Source organism: Xyrauchen texanus, chromosome 17 (assembly GCF_025860055.1).
Source record: "Xyrauchen texanus isolate HMW12.3.18 chromosome 17, RBS_HiC_50CHRs, whole genome shotgun sequence".
NCBI lineage: Eukaryota > Metazoa > Chordata > Actinopteri > Cypriniformes > Catostomidae > Xyrauchen > Xyrauchen texanus.
The window spans coordinates 33,539,922-33,558,865 of NC_068292.1; the positions used below are offsets into that span (position 1 = coordinate 33,539,922).

The 18,944-nt window shown below is 41.4% G+C and overlaps 1 protein-coding gene across 1 annotated transcript in view; it reads left to right on the plus strand.

Moving 5' to 3' along the window:
* The window catches only part of col6a4a (collagen, type VI, alpha 4a), a 46,362-nt gene extending 27,443 nt beyond the window's left edge, over positions 1-18,919 (plus strand). Inside the window, 15 exon segments of the mRNA XM_052146462.1 lie at positions 160-195; positions 317-379; positions 607-669; positions 751-786; positions 1,303-1,339; positions 1,441-1,452; positions 1,924-2,417; positions 3,671-3,767; positions 4,350-5,018; positions 5,542-5,650; positions 11,796-11,920; positions 12,892-12,900; positions 16,837-17,007; positions 18,161-18,208; positions 18,379-18,919. Coding sequence (XP_052002422.1) covers positions 160-195; positions 317-379; positions 607-669; positions 751-786; positions 1,303-1,339; positions 1,441-1,452; positions 1,924-2,417; positions 3,671-3,767; positions 4,350-5,018; positions 5,542-5,650; positions 11,796-11,920; positions 12,892-12,900; positions 16,837-17,007; positions 18,161-18,208; positions 18,379-18,551 — 2,142 coding nt within the window. The 3' untranslated portion in view covers positions 18,552-18,919.
* Positions 18,920-18,944: the final 25 nt, after the last annotated feature.

The following is an 18,944-nucleotide window of genomic DNA, read 5'->3' on the forward strand; positions in this document are numbered from 1 at the left end:
ATTTTAAGCAGCATGCAGTGATACCAGGTAAGATTCCTTAGGTGAATGTAGACAATGATAAGGCAGCTGCTAACTATTTCTAGCTTAATTAATCAAATCTTATTATTTATTTGTTTATTTGTTTGTTTATTTACTGATTTATTTTTATGTCTGTCTAAGGGAGATACTGGTTTCCCAGGTTATCCGGGACTTCAGGTGAGTTTATGTCCAAAACCCATATGTGAAAGTGCAGTAATCATGGCTTGATTTGTATGACCACTCATGTGTAAATGTTATTTTTATTGTGACATGTCTAACCTTCGTCTTTGTCATACAGGGTGACCGTGGTGATCCTGGAGTAAATGGAGGCGTTGGCCATAAAGGCAACCGGGGAAGAGGGGTAATAACATTTTCAACATTTATTTATCAAAATTCTATTAACTTTAAAAGGATGGTTCATCATTTACTCATCCTTATATTGTTCCATGCCTGTATGACTTTCTTTTGTGGAACACAAAGGAAGATAATAGAAAGAACGATAGCCTCAGTCACCATTTCCTTTAATTGCATGGAAAAAAGATCATCCTTTTAAAAGGAATTAATTGTTATCTGGTTGTCGCATAACAGGGAAATGCTGGTAGATCAGGACCGCCTGGTGAGTCTGGTAGTAATGGGGTGCCTGGACACAGGGTAAGTGCATAGGAATATTATTCACATCATATGACTGTGGCAATTTGCAGGATTACAGAATATTTTCTCTTATTGACATAGGGCCCCAAGGGACAGCAAGGAGGCAGAGAATTGTCAGTAAGTTTCTGATATAGAGCTGTAGTTTCTTACTGGGGTTCTATTTTTCAAGGGTGTGCCTGGGATTTCAGAGAACAAAGTATAATAATTGCATTTCTTTCTTAGTGCAATGATGATATAAAAGCAAACATTTTGATTTAATAATATCACACTTAAAGTTTTTGTCACACAGTACATATAAAAACATGTCTAGGTCTAAGAGGGCACTGCCCCCCCCTAGATTTTCCTTATGCCAACCCCATACGGATGAACAAACGGACAAACAAGGGGCCCCATGGTCATTCCAAAAAAAGAATGCATTCTAGTAACAACCCTGCATGAAAATACTGTATATAGAGGCGTTCATATTTTAGGAGGGGATCCCTTGCAAGGGGATGATCATATTTGGTGGTCCTTAGTATTACAATGTTTGGAAACCTCTGGTTTTTAATATATTAATTCAGGCATATGGTATAAATGGATATATACAATGTACATTAATTTTGTAATCAGACTAATTGTTGCTTTCTTTTGTAGGAATGTCAACTAATCTCATATGTTCGAGACAACTGTTGTAAGAAATTAAGCTAAAACCTCTATTATTCTTGAATTAATAAAGGTATTGTGTTAAATAAGCTCTGTATTCACCATTATATATTTTTTATTTCCTAACAGTGTGCTGTAAAGGTATGTCACATGAATTCTTTGTGATGTTTTAATATGTAACAGCATTCCCACAGTGGAAAACCTGGAAATGTTGGTGTTTTAGAACTTCCGGGCCTGGAAAAGTCAAGGCAATTATCAAAATCTAAAAAGTCTTGGAAATTTCTATCGTGAACCTAAATTTTGCTCTTGGTTAGAGCTTTTGTAAATTAGAACTTATTCGCAAGCCATAGTGATGTCTAATTTTTGAGTGAATTATTCTTTTAAGTTAATTGGTTGAAATGGTTCGAAAATCAGTCTAAATAATTAATTAGTGAATCTGTCTGAATTTAAAATGATATTTAATAATACATTCTTAGAAATCGCAAATGGCTGCAAAAATGTTGGAATTTCATTGTTCAAAAAGGATGGGTACCCTGATGATAGGGTCACAGAAATCAAAACCTAGTGAATAAATTGACCATCATTGAATATACACCTTTCTTTTCTCTCCAGATAATTTAAAATGCCCTGCCTACCCCACTAATCTTGTGATTGGCTTGGACATGTCTGAAGACGTGAACCCTCAAGCCTTTGAACGCATGCGTTCCACAGTTCTAACATTGCTGGACAAAATCAATGTTGCAGAGAGCAACTGTCCCACGGGGGCACGGGTAGCTGTGGTCTCCTACAGTTCCTACACCAGATACCTGATCCGCTTTACAGACTATCAACGCAAGAAGCAGCTTATCGAAGCAGTGAATAACATTGCCCTGGAGCGCACTACAAATCGCCGTAACATAGGTGCTGCCATGCGGTTTGTTGGCAGGAACATCTTTAAGCGTGTGCGAAAGGGCGTCCTGATGAAGAAGGTGGCAGTCTTTCTCTCCAGCGGAGAATCTCAGGACACAACCTCCCTCACCACGGCCATTCTGGAGTACAAAGCTCTGAAGATTAAACTTGGGGTCATTGGACTGAAGAATGTCCCTTCTATTAGAAGTGCTTTTGAGGTAAAGTTAGGTACACTTCAATTGCTACCTTGAATGCACTTAAAATGCAATTAAATCAGTGGTTCTCAACTGGATTTGCTTCAGGACCCATATTTACATTCAACATAAATTGGCAACCCAACACAATACACACATTGTGTATTATACAAAGAGTAAACATTATAATAATCATTAACTTTATTTAATCAAATGTATTAATTACCCAGTGCTCAAAGTAGGAGGAAATTTGCCATTACTCCCTCTTGCCTGTCTCTTGATTTTTGACAATTAAATTCTCTCAGAAGCCAATAATGTACGGTATAACAGCACAAACCATATTTATCCTGGTTGCAAGTGAACCTGTTTTCAAGGATAAGGGCATGTCACACAACCTGTCAACATTGCAATTAGCCTAATTTGGCTAACTTCTGTAAAGTGACAGATGAATTTGTGCCAAAGAAATCACCGAGATTGACATCAACAATAAGACACAAGATATGGAAATAATATGACTTTTTACACTTACTTTGCAAATCCAACTATGCAAGTTTAAATTATTACTTGCATTTTATTATTTACAGTAAGCATTGTTTTTTCCTGCTGTCTGAATCCCTATGGCGGTCATGACTTACATCAGTCAAATAAACATACACTAAAAACATACAAAATTGAACAAATGTATTTATAATGAATATAATTAATGAAACACCATTTTATATGACTTATTCTGAATCCAAGTGATAAACAACTGCAAATAAATATTTCATTAAAAAAGAAGACGTAATGACTCATAGGCAGAGGATGAAGTGAATCGGTGAATCATTATTTGAACTGGTTCATCACAGCTGTCAAAACAAATTGATTCACAAGTGATTTAGACATCCCAACAGTACGTGGAAGTCAGGTGGTGAATTGTTTATTACTGATTCATTTACATGAACCATCTGAATGATCTGATTCAATGTTTTGGTTCCCACGCGATAGCAAAGATGGTTTAGGTAAGCACGTTTGCCCGGTTTGGCCATGTTATACCATTACTCACTGAAAAAAGTTACTGGACCAGCTAATAGGCTACAATTGTGAAAATAGTTGAACAAGATCCATGCCATGATCCACAACTGCCTGAGACCCATTTTTGGGTTGCAATCAGAGTTGAGATCCACTGCATTATGTCATGATGTTTGAGGCTAAAGGAACAAGTTTCTCTACCAAACACCTTTTTGTTTTAAACAGTTTTTGAGGCTCCTTTTTGTGTGGATTTATGTGTTATGCAGGCCGATGAAACCCAGAGTTTTATCTTTACTGTGCTTGGTAGAATGCAAGAGGAGAAAGCTGCTCTCAGTAAGATCCAGAATTGTGTTATATGCTTTGGTAAGCCCACATTATTTCCTTTCTTGTCTAAAAATGAAATAAAATATAAGTGACAAATCTTGTTTCATACAATAATGATTAGTAGCATAAACATGCATGAATTTACAAGGTCATTCTACTTTAATTAACAGTGTTTAAATCCTTGTGAAGGCCCATTGGAAAAACTAATGAGGACAAATGAGGTCTCTTTATGGACTTTAGCTTAAATCTCTGTTTTTCAGATTTTTTGGATATATATATATAACTCTATATATAGAGTTTCGGATGAGATACAACAATTTCACAGATTATGCTTAGATTTGCCAAAATACCAAGTTCTGCGGATGAGAAGTCAGAGATTTTACAATTAAATCAAGCAATCTTATCAAACTTTCCTACTATCAATTGATTTGAGCTCTGCTATACACATTAATTTAATAACTTTTAGATATTTACTGACAACTGATATTTAACGTCAACACTTGTCTCATTTGTGTCCATTATGAACTCCATAATGGCTTCTGAACTGTTTGCTCAAAGCAGACTTTGAACAAAAAAGAACTACTATAGTTACAGTATATAAATGATCTTTCCTCTCCTAAGATCCCTGCAGACCAGATAGGGAATGTGATGGCACCAACTTGGTGCCTACTCCTCAGGAGGTGGACATGGACTTAGCAGTGATTGTGGATGGCTCCCGTAACATCATGGCCGATCAGTACGAGGGCGTGAAGGAGATGCTTGGTATGGTACTGGACCAGATCGTTGTGAGCAGTCAGCCCAACAAGCTTGACAAACAAGCCAGAGTGGCAGTCTACCAACAGAGCTCCTCTTACAGTGAATCCCAGTCTCCTGTAAAAGTCATATTCAATTTTCAACAGTTTCAAGATCGCAATCTAATGAAGAGTAGCATCTACCAGGAGTTGAAGCAAACCGGAGGGTCTTCCATGCTGGGCCTTGCGATAGAACGTGTCGTAATGCAGGGCATCCTCACGGCACCTAAAAGTCGCAAGCACAAGATGGTGCTTGCCATCGTCGGGGAGGAGACGTCATTTGACGACAGAGCAAAGCTGGAATTTATCTCCAAAAAGGCAAAGTGCGAGGGAGTGGTTCTCTTCACTATGATAGTAGGTGACCACATCAACATTACTCAGGTGGAGGAGCTTGCCAGCTATCCCTTAGAACAGCACATAGTTCACCTGGGCCACTTGAAACATGGAGAGCAGGAGTATGCTCAGCTCTTTATGAGGACTTTCTTCCACATTCTGAGCAGTAAGTAACACTCATCTTACTTTAATACAGATTTTAGGAATTACATCTCATAGTAGTTCACCCAGTAAAGACAACTCTGTCCTCTTCTACTCACCCTACTGTCATTATCTTACTAATGTTGCTCAAGTTGTCGAGTATGCTGATATCAGCTGAACACGCCAAGTTTGGGGGTGCATAAGTACGATGAGCAAGATTAAAATAATTGGTCACCCAAAATGAAAATTCTGTCATTCTGAACATTCTGCTTATGTTCCCAGAAGAAAGTCATATTAGAGTAAATAATGACTGAATTTCCATTGTTGGGTTAGCTATTCCTTAAAATTTTGGTCTTTCTCACACAAAGTTATTGTATGACTTGCATTACAGTGCACAAGACATTATGCCAGCTATCTCCTGAGTAGATGATGAAATCATTTTCATTTTTGGCTGAGCAATCCTTTTAAGGATGGTTTCACATGCTCTTTTTCACAGTAATATTCATGGACTTGTTCTGTGTATTAATATGGAATCTTTGTCAATGCAGGGAATATGAACTCCTACCCTCATCAATCACTCCAAAGTCAGTGTAGTGCTTTTCAACAAGGTGCAGGCCGTGATGAACGTTATGAGGCTGCCGAAAGACCTTTATACAGGTATCACTTGACAAAGCCTGCTCTATCATCATATAAAGATATAACTTCTCTCTCTCTCAATCTCTCTCTCATTCTCTCTCTTGAGCGATCAACCACAACATTAAAACCACCTGCATAATATTGTGTAGGTCTCCCTCGTGCTGCCAAAACAACACCAACCTGCATCTCAGAATAGCATTTGCTTAAAAGAAATAACAATTTAAAACAAATTGGTTCTGCCATTGTCTTACCCAGTCAATTTTCACCTGCTTGGGAAGAACCAGTTTCAGACTTTTTGGATGTTATACAGCTGTAAATAATATTTTGTACATTTGACCTACAAATATTACACATTTTCTAAAATTTAGCCTCTAGCCCCATGCTGTTCTCTAACTTCCCCACCTGCTCGCACAATTTGCATACTTCCCACTCTAATGGAGTTTGGCACACATGCAGATGTCCACATACACAGAGAGAGTATTTTTCTTATATGCTAGTAAATAAGTTTGCTAACATGCTTTTATATGATAAGGTACATTGGGGCTAAAGGTCCCTCAATGGTAAAAGACCTATCTATAAAAATCTATTATGGCACCTTCCTAAACTCCTGTAACTCTGCAACAAATTGACAGTGGAAAGAATGGATTTGTTGCAGATAACAGTCAAAGTGGGCCAATCTGACTGCTGGAAAAGACAATAGAGATTCATTTGTGGAAAAGGCATGTACTAAACTTTAAAATGTATGCTGTTGATATTCTACAAACAGATGAAATCGGAAATTGTTGTAATATAGTTAAGATATTACAAAATGCCAAAAGTGATTGAAATAAATGTAAATTGGGACATCCTTGGCCAATGGAAATTGTTGTAATGAAAATCTGTCTTAAGATTTAAGACCAAGTCTTAATTTTATTTATTTTTTTCAATTCTATAATTTTTTTTTTTCTTCATAATTATACACTTTGGGCCAAAAATAAAACAGATTTTCATTAAGGGTGACTTTATTGAAGTTGTACACAAATCTTCTAGGTTACGAATGTATCCTCCGTTCCCCGATGGAGGGAACGAGACGTTGTCTCGGAGAACCGACACTAGGGGTCTCTCTTGAGCACCGAATATACCTCTGATCTATGAAAAAAGGCCAGTGAGACTAGAGTTCATTCAGGATTTTTCTGAGGAGCCAGAAATGGTCTGGCCACTACAGCGGCTCGGCTCAGCGACGTGGCCGGGAAGGACACAACGTCTCGTTCCCTCCATCGGGGAACAGAGGTTACATTCGTAACCTAGACGTTCCCCTTCTGTCGCTCTCTCCACGTTGTGTCGGAGAAGCGTCCAATTTAAATTACGCCATGCGCTGAGCCGTGTACGTGGTCTGACACAGGAGCGGGCAGGTGTTTTTACGTGCCAGACGACCAGCTGTATCAGACTGCACGTACCCTTCCCCAATGCCCCCACCAAAGTCGCCGGAATCCTTTTGGTTACCCTGACAGGGGAACAAGGCGACACTTGCCAACCTGGGAACGGGCCAAGCCTGGCTGGGCCTCATTTCTCTCTATGTTTCTCACATAGAGCAATAAGACCCCCTTACACGCACTGAGGGAAGGGGGTCTTACCCAATTTCCTGTTCTTTCAGGGGGAAAAGACCCTGCGGAGACCACCCCTACCCAGCTGGGGAGGTAAGGTGGTGAATACATCACATGTGTTTTTAGGCGACACATGGAAGTGGCGCGGTGTTAGATCCAGCATTATCTAGGGGGAGTTGCTACAATACGGCGACCGGAGGACAGCCGGAACTGCCTAAGGAAAACGCGGGTCCGCTCGTAAGGGGACCGTATCGCGGAAAATACACACAGGGGGATTCCGTGTAGGAGTCCTCACCCTGTGGAGCACCTATTCCAGTACAGGGTAGATTTGAGTACCCGCAGTGGATTGGGTCGGCAAGTTCCTCCGCCGAACTGCGGACCCATGAGGGCTAGGGAGGAATCGACCAGGAATTCGAGTTGAGTGGAATCTCCTGGGAAAAAAGCCGCACAATTTTACCTCAACCGAGGGAAAGGGCAATATATGCAAGCGATTCACCCAGCCAGCCCATCAGCGTGTTACTGAGTTCTACTGGCTCGGACCTGAGAAAACACGGGATTAAACTGACTCAACCCTGAGATTGTAATATCTCGTAAAGGTGTTGGGTGTCGCCCAACCTGCTGCTCTACAAATGTCTGCCAGGGAGGTACCCCTGGCCAGTGCCCACGAGGACGCAACACTCCTTGTTGAGTGAGCTCGGACCCGCAAGGGGGGCACGGCCTGAGTGTGATAAGCCAATGAAATGGCATCTACTACCCAGTGGGAAAGCCTCTGTTTGGAGAAAAAGTTTCCTTTCCGCTGTCCCCCAAAGCATACAAAGAGCTCATCAGAGTTTCTAAAGCTCTGAGTGCGGTCCAGATAGGTACGCAAAGCACGTACCGGACACAGCAACGATGGGGCTGGGTCTGCCTCCTCCCAGGGCAGCGCTTGCAGGTTCACTACCTGGTGGTAGGAACCTTGGGCACGTAGCACAGTTGCGGTCTTAGGATCACATGAGTGTCTGCCGGACCAAACTCCAGGCAAGTGTCGCTGACAGAGAACGCTTGCAGGTCCCAGACCATCTTGATGGAGGTGAGCACGATCAGCACGGCAGTCTTAAGAGAGAGAGCCCTGAGTCCAACTGATTCTAGCGGCTCAAAGGGTGGTCGCTGGAGGGCCGTGAGGACTACCGAGATGTCCCAGGAGGGGAACAGGCTTGGCCGGGAGGGATTTAACCTCCGGGCGCCTCTTAGGAACCTGATGATTAAGTCGTGCTTACCAAGGGACTTGCCGTCTACTGCGTCTTCAAGGTGGATGGGGACAGCCTCCCCTCCAACCTCTCCTGCAGGAATAGGAGCACTGACCTAACTGCGCACCTCTGTGGGTCTTCAGCCCGGGAAGAACACCAATCTGCGAACAAGCGCCACTTCAGGACATAGAGCTGCTTGGTGGAAGGGGCTCTTGCTTAGTTGGTCGGGTCTACGACAGTAGGTGGTAGGCCAGCTAGATCTTCCGTGTCCCATCCAGGGACCAGACGTGGAGTTTCCGGAGGTCTGGATGCGGATGCCAGAGTGTGCCCTGCCCCTGAGAAAGAAGGTCCTTCCTCAGGAGAATTCGCCAGGGAGGGGCTGTCGCGAGGAGTACGAGGTCCGAGAACCAGGCCCGGGTGGGCCAGAATGGAGCCACTAGTGTAACTTGCTCCTCGTCCTCCCTGACCTTGCACAGCACCTGTGCAAGAAGGCTCACTGGGGGAAATGCGTACTTGCTGTGTGCCAGCGCGTCTACCCCGAGGGGAGCCTCTGTTCAGAAATACCAGAGCGGGCAGTGGGAGGTCTCTCGGGAGGCAAGCAGGTCTACCTGGGCCTTGCCGAATTGTTCCCAAATCAGCTGGACCGACTGGGGGTGAAGCCTCCACTCTCCACTGGATAAGCGTTGTCGTGACAGCGCGTCCGCTACCACATTGAGTTTGCCGGGGATGTGAGTAGCACGCAGCGACCTGAGTCGCTGCTGGCTCCAAAGGAGGAGACGTCGGGCAAGTCGTGACATGTGGCGGGAGCGTACACCGCCTTGGCGATTTATGTACGCTACCGCAGTGGTGCTGTCTTACCTGATTAGGATATGTTTGTCTCGATTTAATGGGAGAAACTGTCGCAGGGCAAAGAAAACAGTCAACAACTCTAGGCAATTGATATGCCAGCGCCCCTCTCCAAAGGCCCTCAGCTGCGTGCTCGTTGCAAACGGCGCCCCAACCCGATTTGGAGGCGTCGGTAGTGACCAGGACGTGTCGGGACACCTGCTGCAGGGGCACTCCTGCCCGTAGAAAGCAGATGTCTGTCCAGGGTTTGAGTGTTTGGCGGCATGCGGGGGTGATTATTACACGGTGCGTGCCACGGTGCCATGCTCGTCTCGGGACTCGAGTCTGAAGCCAGTGCTGAAGCAGTCTCATATGCATCAGCCCCAGCGCCGTGACTACGGCGGAGGATGCTATATGCTCCAGGAGCCTCTGGAAGAGTTTTTTGGGGCCGTTGTGCCTGGCTTGAACTTTGCGAGGCATTTCAGCATCCAATGTGCACGCTCGTTGGTGAGACGTGCAGACATTGAGACTGAGTCTAACTCCATGCCGAGAAAAGAGATGCTCTGAACCGGAGTGAGCTTGCTCTTTTCTCGGTTGACCTGAAGCCCCAAGCGGCTGAGGTGTTTGAGCACCTGGTCTCTGTGAGGGCATAGTAACTCTCGGGAGTGGGCCAGCATGAGGCAGTCGTCGAGGTAGTTGAGTATGCGGATGCTGGCTTCTCGGAGCGGGGCAAGGGCTGCCTCTGCGCCTTTCGTGAAGACGGGAGGGGACAGAGACCTGCCGAAGGGGAGGACTTTGTACTGAAACACCCTGGAAACGCATGTTAAGATACACTTTTGCGTGAGCATTGTGAACGGGAGTTTGAGCAGTGCTCGGTTGAAAAACTCACAAGTCCAAGATTGGTCGTAAGCCCGGCGGCTTATGTACTTTTCTTGGGTACAACGAAGTAAGGGCTGTAGAGACCCTTCTCCATTTCGGTTGGGGGGACAGGCCCTATCGCGTCTTTGTGCCGGGATTTGTCATGTTCACCATCTACTGCGGAAACGGACACCTGCGAAGGGCTGGCAAACTGAATTGCGTACCCTAGTTCATTCAGAAATTTACCTCGCCTTTGTACCCGTAAGTCCGGGGGCGGGGTATGCAAATACTAGCTGCCAACTTCTCATTGGCCTTTTTTCATAGACCAGAGGTATATTCGGTGCTCAAGAGAGACCCCTAGTGTCGCTTCTCCGACACAACATGGAGAGAGCGACAGAAGGGGAACTAGAATTTAAGCATTTTGTATGGTTTTCAATACTGGTCAAAAGTGACCCAAAGGGCACAAAGAAGGTCGAGGTAGTTGAGTATGCGGATGCCGGCTTCTCGGAGCGGGGCAAGGGCTGCCTCTGGGCCTTTCGTGAAGACGGGAGGGGACAGAGACCTGCCGAAGGGGAGGACTTTGTACTGAAACGCCTGGAAACGCATGTTAAGATACACTTTTGCGTGAGCATTGTGAACGGGAGTTTGAGCAGTGCTCGGTTGAAAAACTCGCAAGTCCAAGATTGGTCGTAAGCCCGGCGGCTTACGTACTTTTCTTGGGTACAACGAAGTAAGGGCTGTAGAGACCCTTCTCCATTTCGGTTGGGGGGACAGGCCCTATCGCGTCTTTGCGCCGGGATTTGTCATGTTCACCATCTACTGCGGAAACGGACACCTGCGAAGGGCTGGCAAACTGAATTGCGTACCCTAGTTCATTCAGAAATTTGCCTCGCCTTTGTACCCGTAAGTCCGGGGGCGGGGTATGCAAATACTAGCTGCCAACTTCTCATTGGCCTTTTTTCATAGACCAGAGGTATATTCGGTGCTCAAGAGAGACCCCTAGTGTCGCTTCTCCGACACAACATGGAGAGAGCGACAGAAGGGGAACTAGAATTTAAGCATTTTGTATGGTTTTCAATACTGGTCAAAAGTGACCCAAAGGGCACAAAGAAGGTGCAGTTGCTTAAGACAGCAGGAGGGTTAACTAGAATGAATGAAATTTATCCTCTACACTAAATTTCCAATGTAATATATTTTTGCGACATTATAAAGATGTTGGGTAAACCACTATATTATGAAGGTAGATTTTTACAAAAGATTTGAACTATGTTCTACGAATAAAACGTTAGGTCGGGCTTGTCACACTTGTAGAGATTTAATGTTATAAATTGTACTATGTACTAATTACAGTATTTGTTGGCCAAAATACCTCTATTGGGGCATGTTGTCACAAAGGTTCAACTTGTTCAATGAATTTGGGCAATAAAAGAGAGCATTTTCAATAGCTTTTTTTTTTTAAATTCTTTTTATGTGTTTATACAAAAATTTACTTTAAAAAGTAAACCTACCATTAAACATATTCACTAGTTTAAACTAGCCCAGTCTACTTTATACATATACTAAAGATAATACCCAGTCTCAATCAATCTATTTAAAGAGTAAGAGATGGTGAAACTATCACCTAAACCATCAATGCATTATGTGGCCTGCGTCTAAAGGAACACTATTTCCTAGGGTTCCTGTGGCAGCCAATTCCTTCCCAAAGGTAGGGGTGGAACAGGAAGTAGTGGAGGAGGACACAATTCAGAAGCAGTCCTCAGGCCGTGGAGACTCACTTGGAATTGATGACCTTGCTGACAGTATGTTCTTATAAACCTCTTTTAGCAACACGGTATCTCTTGTGTGCTCAAGCTTTCAAGGTAGTCTTTTCCAATTGCTCTTTCTCAGACTTATGCTGACTTCAAGTCCTCTTGGGAAGGTCCTACTAAGAAAATCTGAAATCATATTTATAATGTTATTATGCTAAATGATTTTGGTTGGGAAAAATGTAGCTAAATGTGTAGTATCTCTTTACTTTATCAACAGTACACAAATGACCAAAATAATATATATATAATAAATTGACATTTCAAACTATATTGTACGGTAAACGTTTAAACTATTATAACTTATTATGATCAATAGCAATTAGCTTACACCTTGATCCTTTAATTGACATGCCCACTTAAAGGTATGGACTGGTAAGTACAGCATTGTTGTGCTCGTTTATGTTAGTCCATGTGCAGATCTTAAATATAATTCTTCTTGACTGGAAGGCAGCATTTGACTCATAAAGTAATTGACTTTTGAAGAATCCAATATTTTTTTATTCAAATTTCAGTCCCCCAATATAAAATGTTGTCTTGACTACTGTTTTAAGAACTGGTGCTTCTTAAAATATGATATAGGCAACTGTTATATCAGCTGAAACAAACATGCAATGATTAGACTTACACATTTCTCAAAACTAAAGTCAGTGCTCTTAAGTTCATACAGCCATTCAAACAAACACTTAATTTAGCAAAACAGTTTAATTTCACTGCATAATGAAGTATTCTTTTCAGATACAATTTTTTTTAAGAGCAAACACTGACATAAAAATGACTAAAGTGTTCTCGATTGATTACATAATATGTTCAGTTAAACTCAGGACACTGTATTTTAAAGATAAGTTTGTAAAAATCTAAATAACTACATATCTTTATTGTAAAAGGTTTAAACAATGTTTTCCATGCTTGTTCAATGAACCATAAACAATTCATGAACATGCACCTGTGGAACGGTCATCAAGACACAAACAGCTTACAGACGGTAGTCAATTAAGGTCACAGTTATAAAAACATATGACACTACAGAGACCTTTCTACTGACTCTGAAAAACACCCAAAGAAAGATGCCCAGGGTTCCTGCTCATCTGTGTGAACACGTCTTAGGCATGCTGCATGGAGGCATGAGGACTGCAGATGTGGCCAGGGCAATAAATTGCAATGCTCCTACTGTGAGACACCTAAGACAGCGCTACATGGAGACAGGAAGGACAGATAATCTTCCTCGCAGTGGCAGACCACGTGTAACAACACTTCCACAGGATAGGTACATCTGAATATCACACCTGCAGGTCAGGTACAGGATGGCAACAACAACTGCCTGAGTTACACCAGGAATGCACAATCCCTCCATCAGTGCTCAGACTGTCTGCAATAGGCTGAGAGAGGCTGGACTGAGGGCTTGTAGTCCTGTTGTACTATAGGTCCTTATCAGACATCAATGGCAACAACGTCGCCTATGGGGCACAAACCCACCTTTGCTGGACCAGACAGGACTGGTAAAAAGTGCTCTTCGCTGATGAGTCGTGGTTTTGTCTCACCAGGGGTGATGGTCGGACTCATGTTTATCGTTGAAGGAATTAAGATTCAAGATTCAACTTTATTGTCATTGTGCAGGTACAGAGCCAATGAAATGCAGTTGTTTTCACATATCACAACTAAGCTGGGGTCAGAGCGCAGGGTCAGCCATGAAACAGCACCCCTGGAGCAGATAGGGTCAGGGGCCTTGCTCAAGGGCCCAACAGTGGTATCCCAGAGCCTTAACCGCTGAGCCACCACTGAGCATTACATGAGGCCTGTACTCTAGAGTGGGATCGATTTGGAGGTGGTCTAGGGTGGTGTGTCACAGCATCATCGGACTGAGCTTGTTGTCATTGCAGGCAATCTCAACGCTGTGCGTTACAGGGAACACATCCTCCTCCCTCATGTGTTACCCTTCCTGCAGGATTATCCTGACATGACCCTCCGGCATGACAATACCACCAGCCATACTGCTCATTCTGTGCGTGATTTCCTGCAAGACAGGAATGTCAGTTTTCTGCCAATGCCAGTGAAGAGCCCGGATCTCAATCCCATTGAGCACGTATGGGCCTGCTGGATCGGAGGGTGAGGGCTAGGGCCATTCCCCCCAGAAATGTCTGGGAACTTGCAAGTTCCTTGGTGGAAGAGTGGGGTAACGTCTCACAGCAAGAACTGGCAAATCTGGAGAGTCCATGAGGAGGAGATGCACTGAAGTACTTAATGCAGCTAGTGGCCACACCAGATACTGGCTGTTACTTTTGATTTTGACTTAATCTGCATTTCGTTTTCTTAAGATATGCTTTAAGGAAAGAACAGTGTGAATGTTGTATCAATGCCTGGCATGCATATGCCTCTTCCATTGCTTGCAGAAGAGTTACTTTGTAAGTAAGGAATAATGCACAGTCAGCGGGTTGTTATCGCAAAATAAACCACGACAGGGTGATCATCACCCCGAGTGAAGCAGAGTAAGTAACAAAGTAACTCTTCTGCAAGTGAGAAAAAAATAATTGATCAACAATGAACATTAACCTGCTTATTACACGGCTACTAACCAAATAAATAAATGGAAATAAATTATTGATTTGCGTTGAAATCACTGAAAAGCTGAATTTCACCTCTGAGTTCTGTTATGTTTTAAATAATGACAGTCTAACTTCTCATTATCTAGTTTATTTAAAAGACTACTTGCCAAATAAATAAATGGACATGAAACATTGATTTAAGTTGAAATTATTTTATTATCTTACTTGTAGAAATCGCACAGTAATCTGAAATGTAGGAAAGATGACTTGCAAAACCCGAATGACCGGTCTGATATGTCTTATCGGCTGTATGGTTGTTGTTCAGAAAAATCAGACCACTAGATGGCACCATTGACCGATAAGAATCGAGTATTCCAGAGACCCGTGTAATAATAGGCATTAAACACTTTCCATCTCCATGATGAGATCAACTATTCAATTGGATTCAGAAATGGAGAATATGCATGAAGTCCACCATTATAAAACACAGGTGATTTTCAAAGCACTTGCACATCAGTGCTGCATGCTAGATTTGGACATTGTCCCAAACCACAAGAAAACAATAATTCCTGACAGTCTTTTGTGCTCTTTCTGTGGAAAGAGTATGGGGAAGTTCACTGTAAATAAAACTGAGAGTTTTGCCATTTTGCATGGCCCCAAGACAGAACTGCAAAACACAGATGGTGTCCAGCCTCTGTTTGCATGTTTCTTTAGATTGTCAATTAGAGTTGACAATGTTCCTCTTCTTGACAATATTTCAATCTTTCTCTTCTGCTTCTTCTTCCAGCTTCATCTTCACTCTTTTTCCTCGATAGTGAGTCATGATAGCTGTGCAATCAATTTAGCGAATTGCAGTTCCAGTGCTTTGTGTACTAGTAATAGATGATATGTCATTTTATTAAGGATTTCCAAAAACATTATGTATGTAATTTGTATTAAATTAACGAAAACGCATCTGTTTTGGAAAATTAAGTGTTCAAATATCTGTGTGAATAATTTGGAAAGCACTAACCTTTGGGGAATGTGATAAGTAATTAGAGAAAAAACTGTAAATATACAAAAGTTTTTTTTGTTTGTTTTCTTTTGAAGAATTCCTAAACGAAGACCAAAATGATTAAATGAAACACTGCCTAGATCTTTCAAGCAACATCTGCCAAAATTGGTACAGAATGTTCTGACTCACTGTGCAATATCTATTCTTATTGGTCGGTCTTATGGTGTTCCTGTAGTGGGCCATCAAAAATCCTAAAAATCCCATAGACTTACATTGATGAATTGATCAGTACCAGAAAGATAGAGCTCCTTGGTTCAAACTGGCCAACTGTCAAAATAAATTATAATATAAACTTTAATCTGCTTTAAAGGTGCTGTAAGTGATTTTAGCATTATGAAGCGTTCACATGACTGAGCCGTTGAATTAGCCATGCCCACTCATTCCAAAACCCTGCCCTCCAAAAATAACTTTGAAATCAAAACTGAGCAAAAGAACAACATTGTTTGTTCTTTGGCTGTCGAATTCAACAGTGGCACAATAGCGCCCTCAACTGACAAACATTATGAATCGGCCTCAATGATCCACTTCAAATACAACACTGTGACAACAAGCAAAATGATAGACAGGTGAAAAGCATCAATGTGCACGGACACAATTTTTTTTTGCGGTTTACAAAGTCTACAGCTGTCACAGAGACCGGTGAGATATCTCAGGACACTTATTTCATTAATATTTTTAAGAGGGTAGGGAAATTGTTTGCATATTCTCCATTCAAAAAAAATCACTTACAGCATTTAAATATCTGTCTATCTACAACAGCTTGAGGTTGTCTACACTGGACACATCGAAACGAACATTTTAACACGTTTATTTGTCTTGTTGGCAGAAGTTAAGCATGTCCAGCATGTGCAGTGCAAATTTGCTGCTTACTATCAGCACGGTGCATCGCAACATACGCATCCAGTGTAGACAGCATCATTGATTATAATGGGAGTTATTTGTTTTTGTCTGGTGTAGACAGGGTGTTACTGTAAGGTCTGTTAAACCTTCAAAGCTCAAGCTTTAAAAAATTTTTAAACTTTCAGTCCAGACTTTGTCAAGCCAACATAAAATGTTTCTCTTGACAAACTTTCTCTTTCTCTTGACAAACCTATCTTTATAGGTTATTATTCAATTATAGTGTAAAACTAAATAAAGTCCAGAATGTGCTTTATATTAAATTATATAAAGACAGAAAAGCATTAAGAATGACACAAGTATGATCTACCTGCATATGTGCTTATACACAGCAAAAAATAATAATAATTATATTCCTGTGTAACTGCATGCTCACCGGACGTACCCTGCATGGCTCATTAGTGTTTTGTTTTCAGGCCAATGTCACCTGAACAGTGACCCTGGTACCATCTGTAGCAAATATGTGCTGCGCTAGTTCTATAATGACACAATTGGTGCATGTACACCTTTCTGGTGTGGGGGTTGTGATGGTAACAGTAATCGGTTTGATTCAGAAAAGGAATGCCTTCTGACCTGTGGCAAACAAAGTAGGTAATTTGTCTTTCACATCTGAACTGGAAAATATCAGTGTTGCCATTGTGACTACAATGTACTGACTCAGACTTGTTCTTAAATGCTTACAAATCTTGATGTGTTACTGCAAATAGCTGTATGTTAATTTAAAGGTGCAGTGTGTAATTTATGCGCCACTAGTGGCACCAAACCGAATCACAAAAATAATTAGATTTTAGTGGTGTCTTAGCAAGCACCACTTATGATCCAGGAATGAGTCCCACCCCAAACTCAATGCCACTGGTTGAAACAATGTTGCCACAGGACATTGCTACAGTAGATTGCAATTCCATTTCTTGCCACAGCAATTATACTGCACCCTTAATCTGATTTTTTTATTTTATTTAAGGCTTAAAGGAATAGTTCACCCAAAAATTCTCTCATCATTTACTCACCCGCATGACATCCCTGATGTGTATGACTTTCTTTATACTGCATAACACAAATTATGATTTTTTTGAAGAACATTTCAGCTCTTTAGGTGCATACAATGCAAGTGAATGGGTGCCAAAATGTTGATGCTCCAATAAGCATCATAGGAAACATGAAAGTAATCCATATAACTCCATTGGTTACATCCATGTCTTCAGAAACGATATGATAGGTGTGGGTGAGAAACACCCTGATCAATATTTAAGACCTTTTCTGTAAGAAATTATTTTCTCTGCCCAGTAGGTGGCAATATGCATGAAAACTTAGAATCACCAAAAACACAAAAAGAAGAAGAATGTGAAAGTTAAAGAGGAGATTACCTGTGCAAGAAAGATCATTTATAGTAAAAATGGCTTAAATATTGATCTGTTTCTCACCCACACATATCATATAGCTTCTGAAGACACTTCACATTTTTGCCACCCATTCACTTGCATTGTATGGATCAAAACTGCTGAGAAATTCTTCTAAAAATCTTAATGTGTGTTCAGCAGATGAATAGTCATACACATCTGGGATGGCATAAGGGTGAGGAAACGATTTTTGGGTGAACTATTCATTTAACATAGAAGAAATTATTTTTTGCTTAAATAGACAAGGCAGTAATGTAAATTAAGTAAATGTTATATTACTTTAACCCATTAGCATGGCAATGCTTTTAAATGTGTCACATATTTTGTGATTTATTGTCCCCAGAGCCTGAATTACTCCTGCAGGCAAAAGAGGAAACCGCATTATTTGATGGTTAGTTTCTTCAAGAGACTTTTGAACTTGAACCAATATAAACATTGGTTTGTTAACATTATATTTTTTTCTCTGTAAGGCTAGTTAAATAATTTATGATGGGGTTTTTTAAATGTGTAAACACTTTCCTGATGTTTCCAATCACTCTTCTCTCTCTCCCATGCCCACAGATGCATGTTTCATGAAACAGGACATGGGACCCTGCAATCAATACGTTTTAAACTGGTTCTATGACATCCAGAAGAATGAATGTTCTTACTTCTGGTTTGGCGGATGTGGCGGAAATAAAAACAGGTTTGACACGGAGGAGCAATGTAAAGCCCTCTGTGTGAGGCAAACTTAACCAGGATAATTTTCAAACAACACATTACATATGAAGGTGCTCTTCACGTTTGCATTTAGCAAGTCAATCTATTTCCTCAGATTTAGACAGTAATCTTATGTTTGTACTGTATTTGCTACAAAAGAACCATGTTTTTTTTATTTTTTACAGTTATTACTCTGAAATGTCCAAACAAACACACGAAGCAATAAGCACAAATTCATGTTTGTTTTCTTCATGGCAACATTTGCTAATAATGTCTGTTTTTATACATCAATAATTTGAACTATAATATTGATGTACTGTATAGAAGACATTGTCTACTGTATGTGACAGCACTATTAATGTGCAATATGCTTTTTGATACTGATAAAAATGTTTTTGAACAAGTTTTTTAATAACATAAAATTGTTT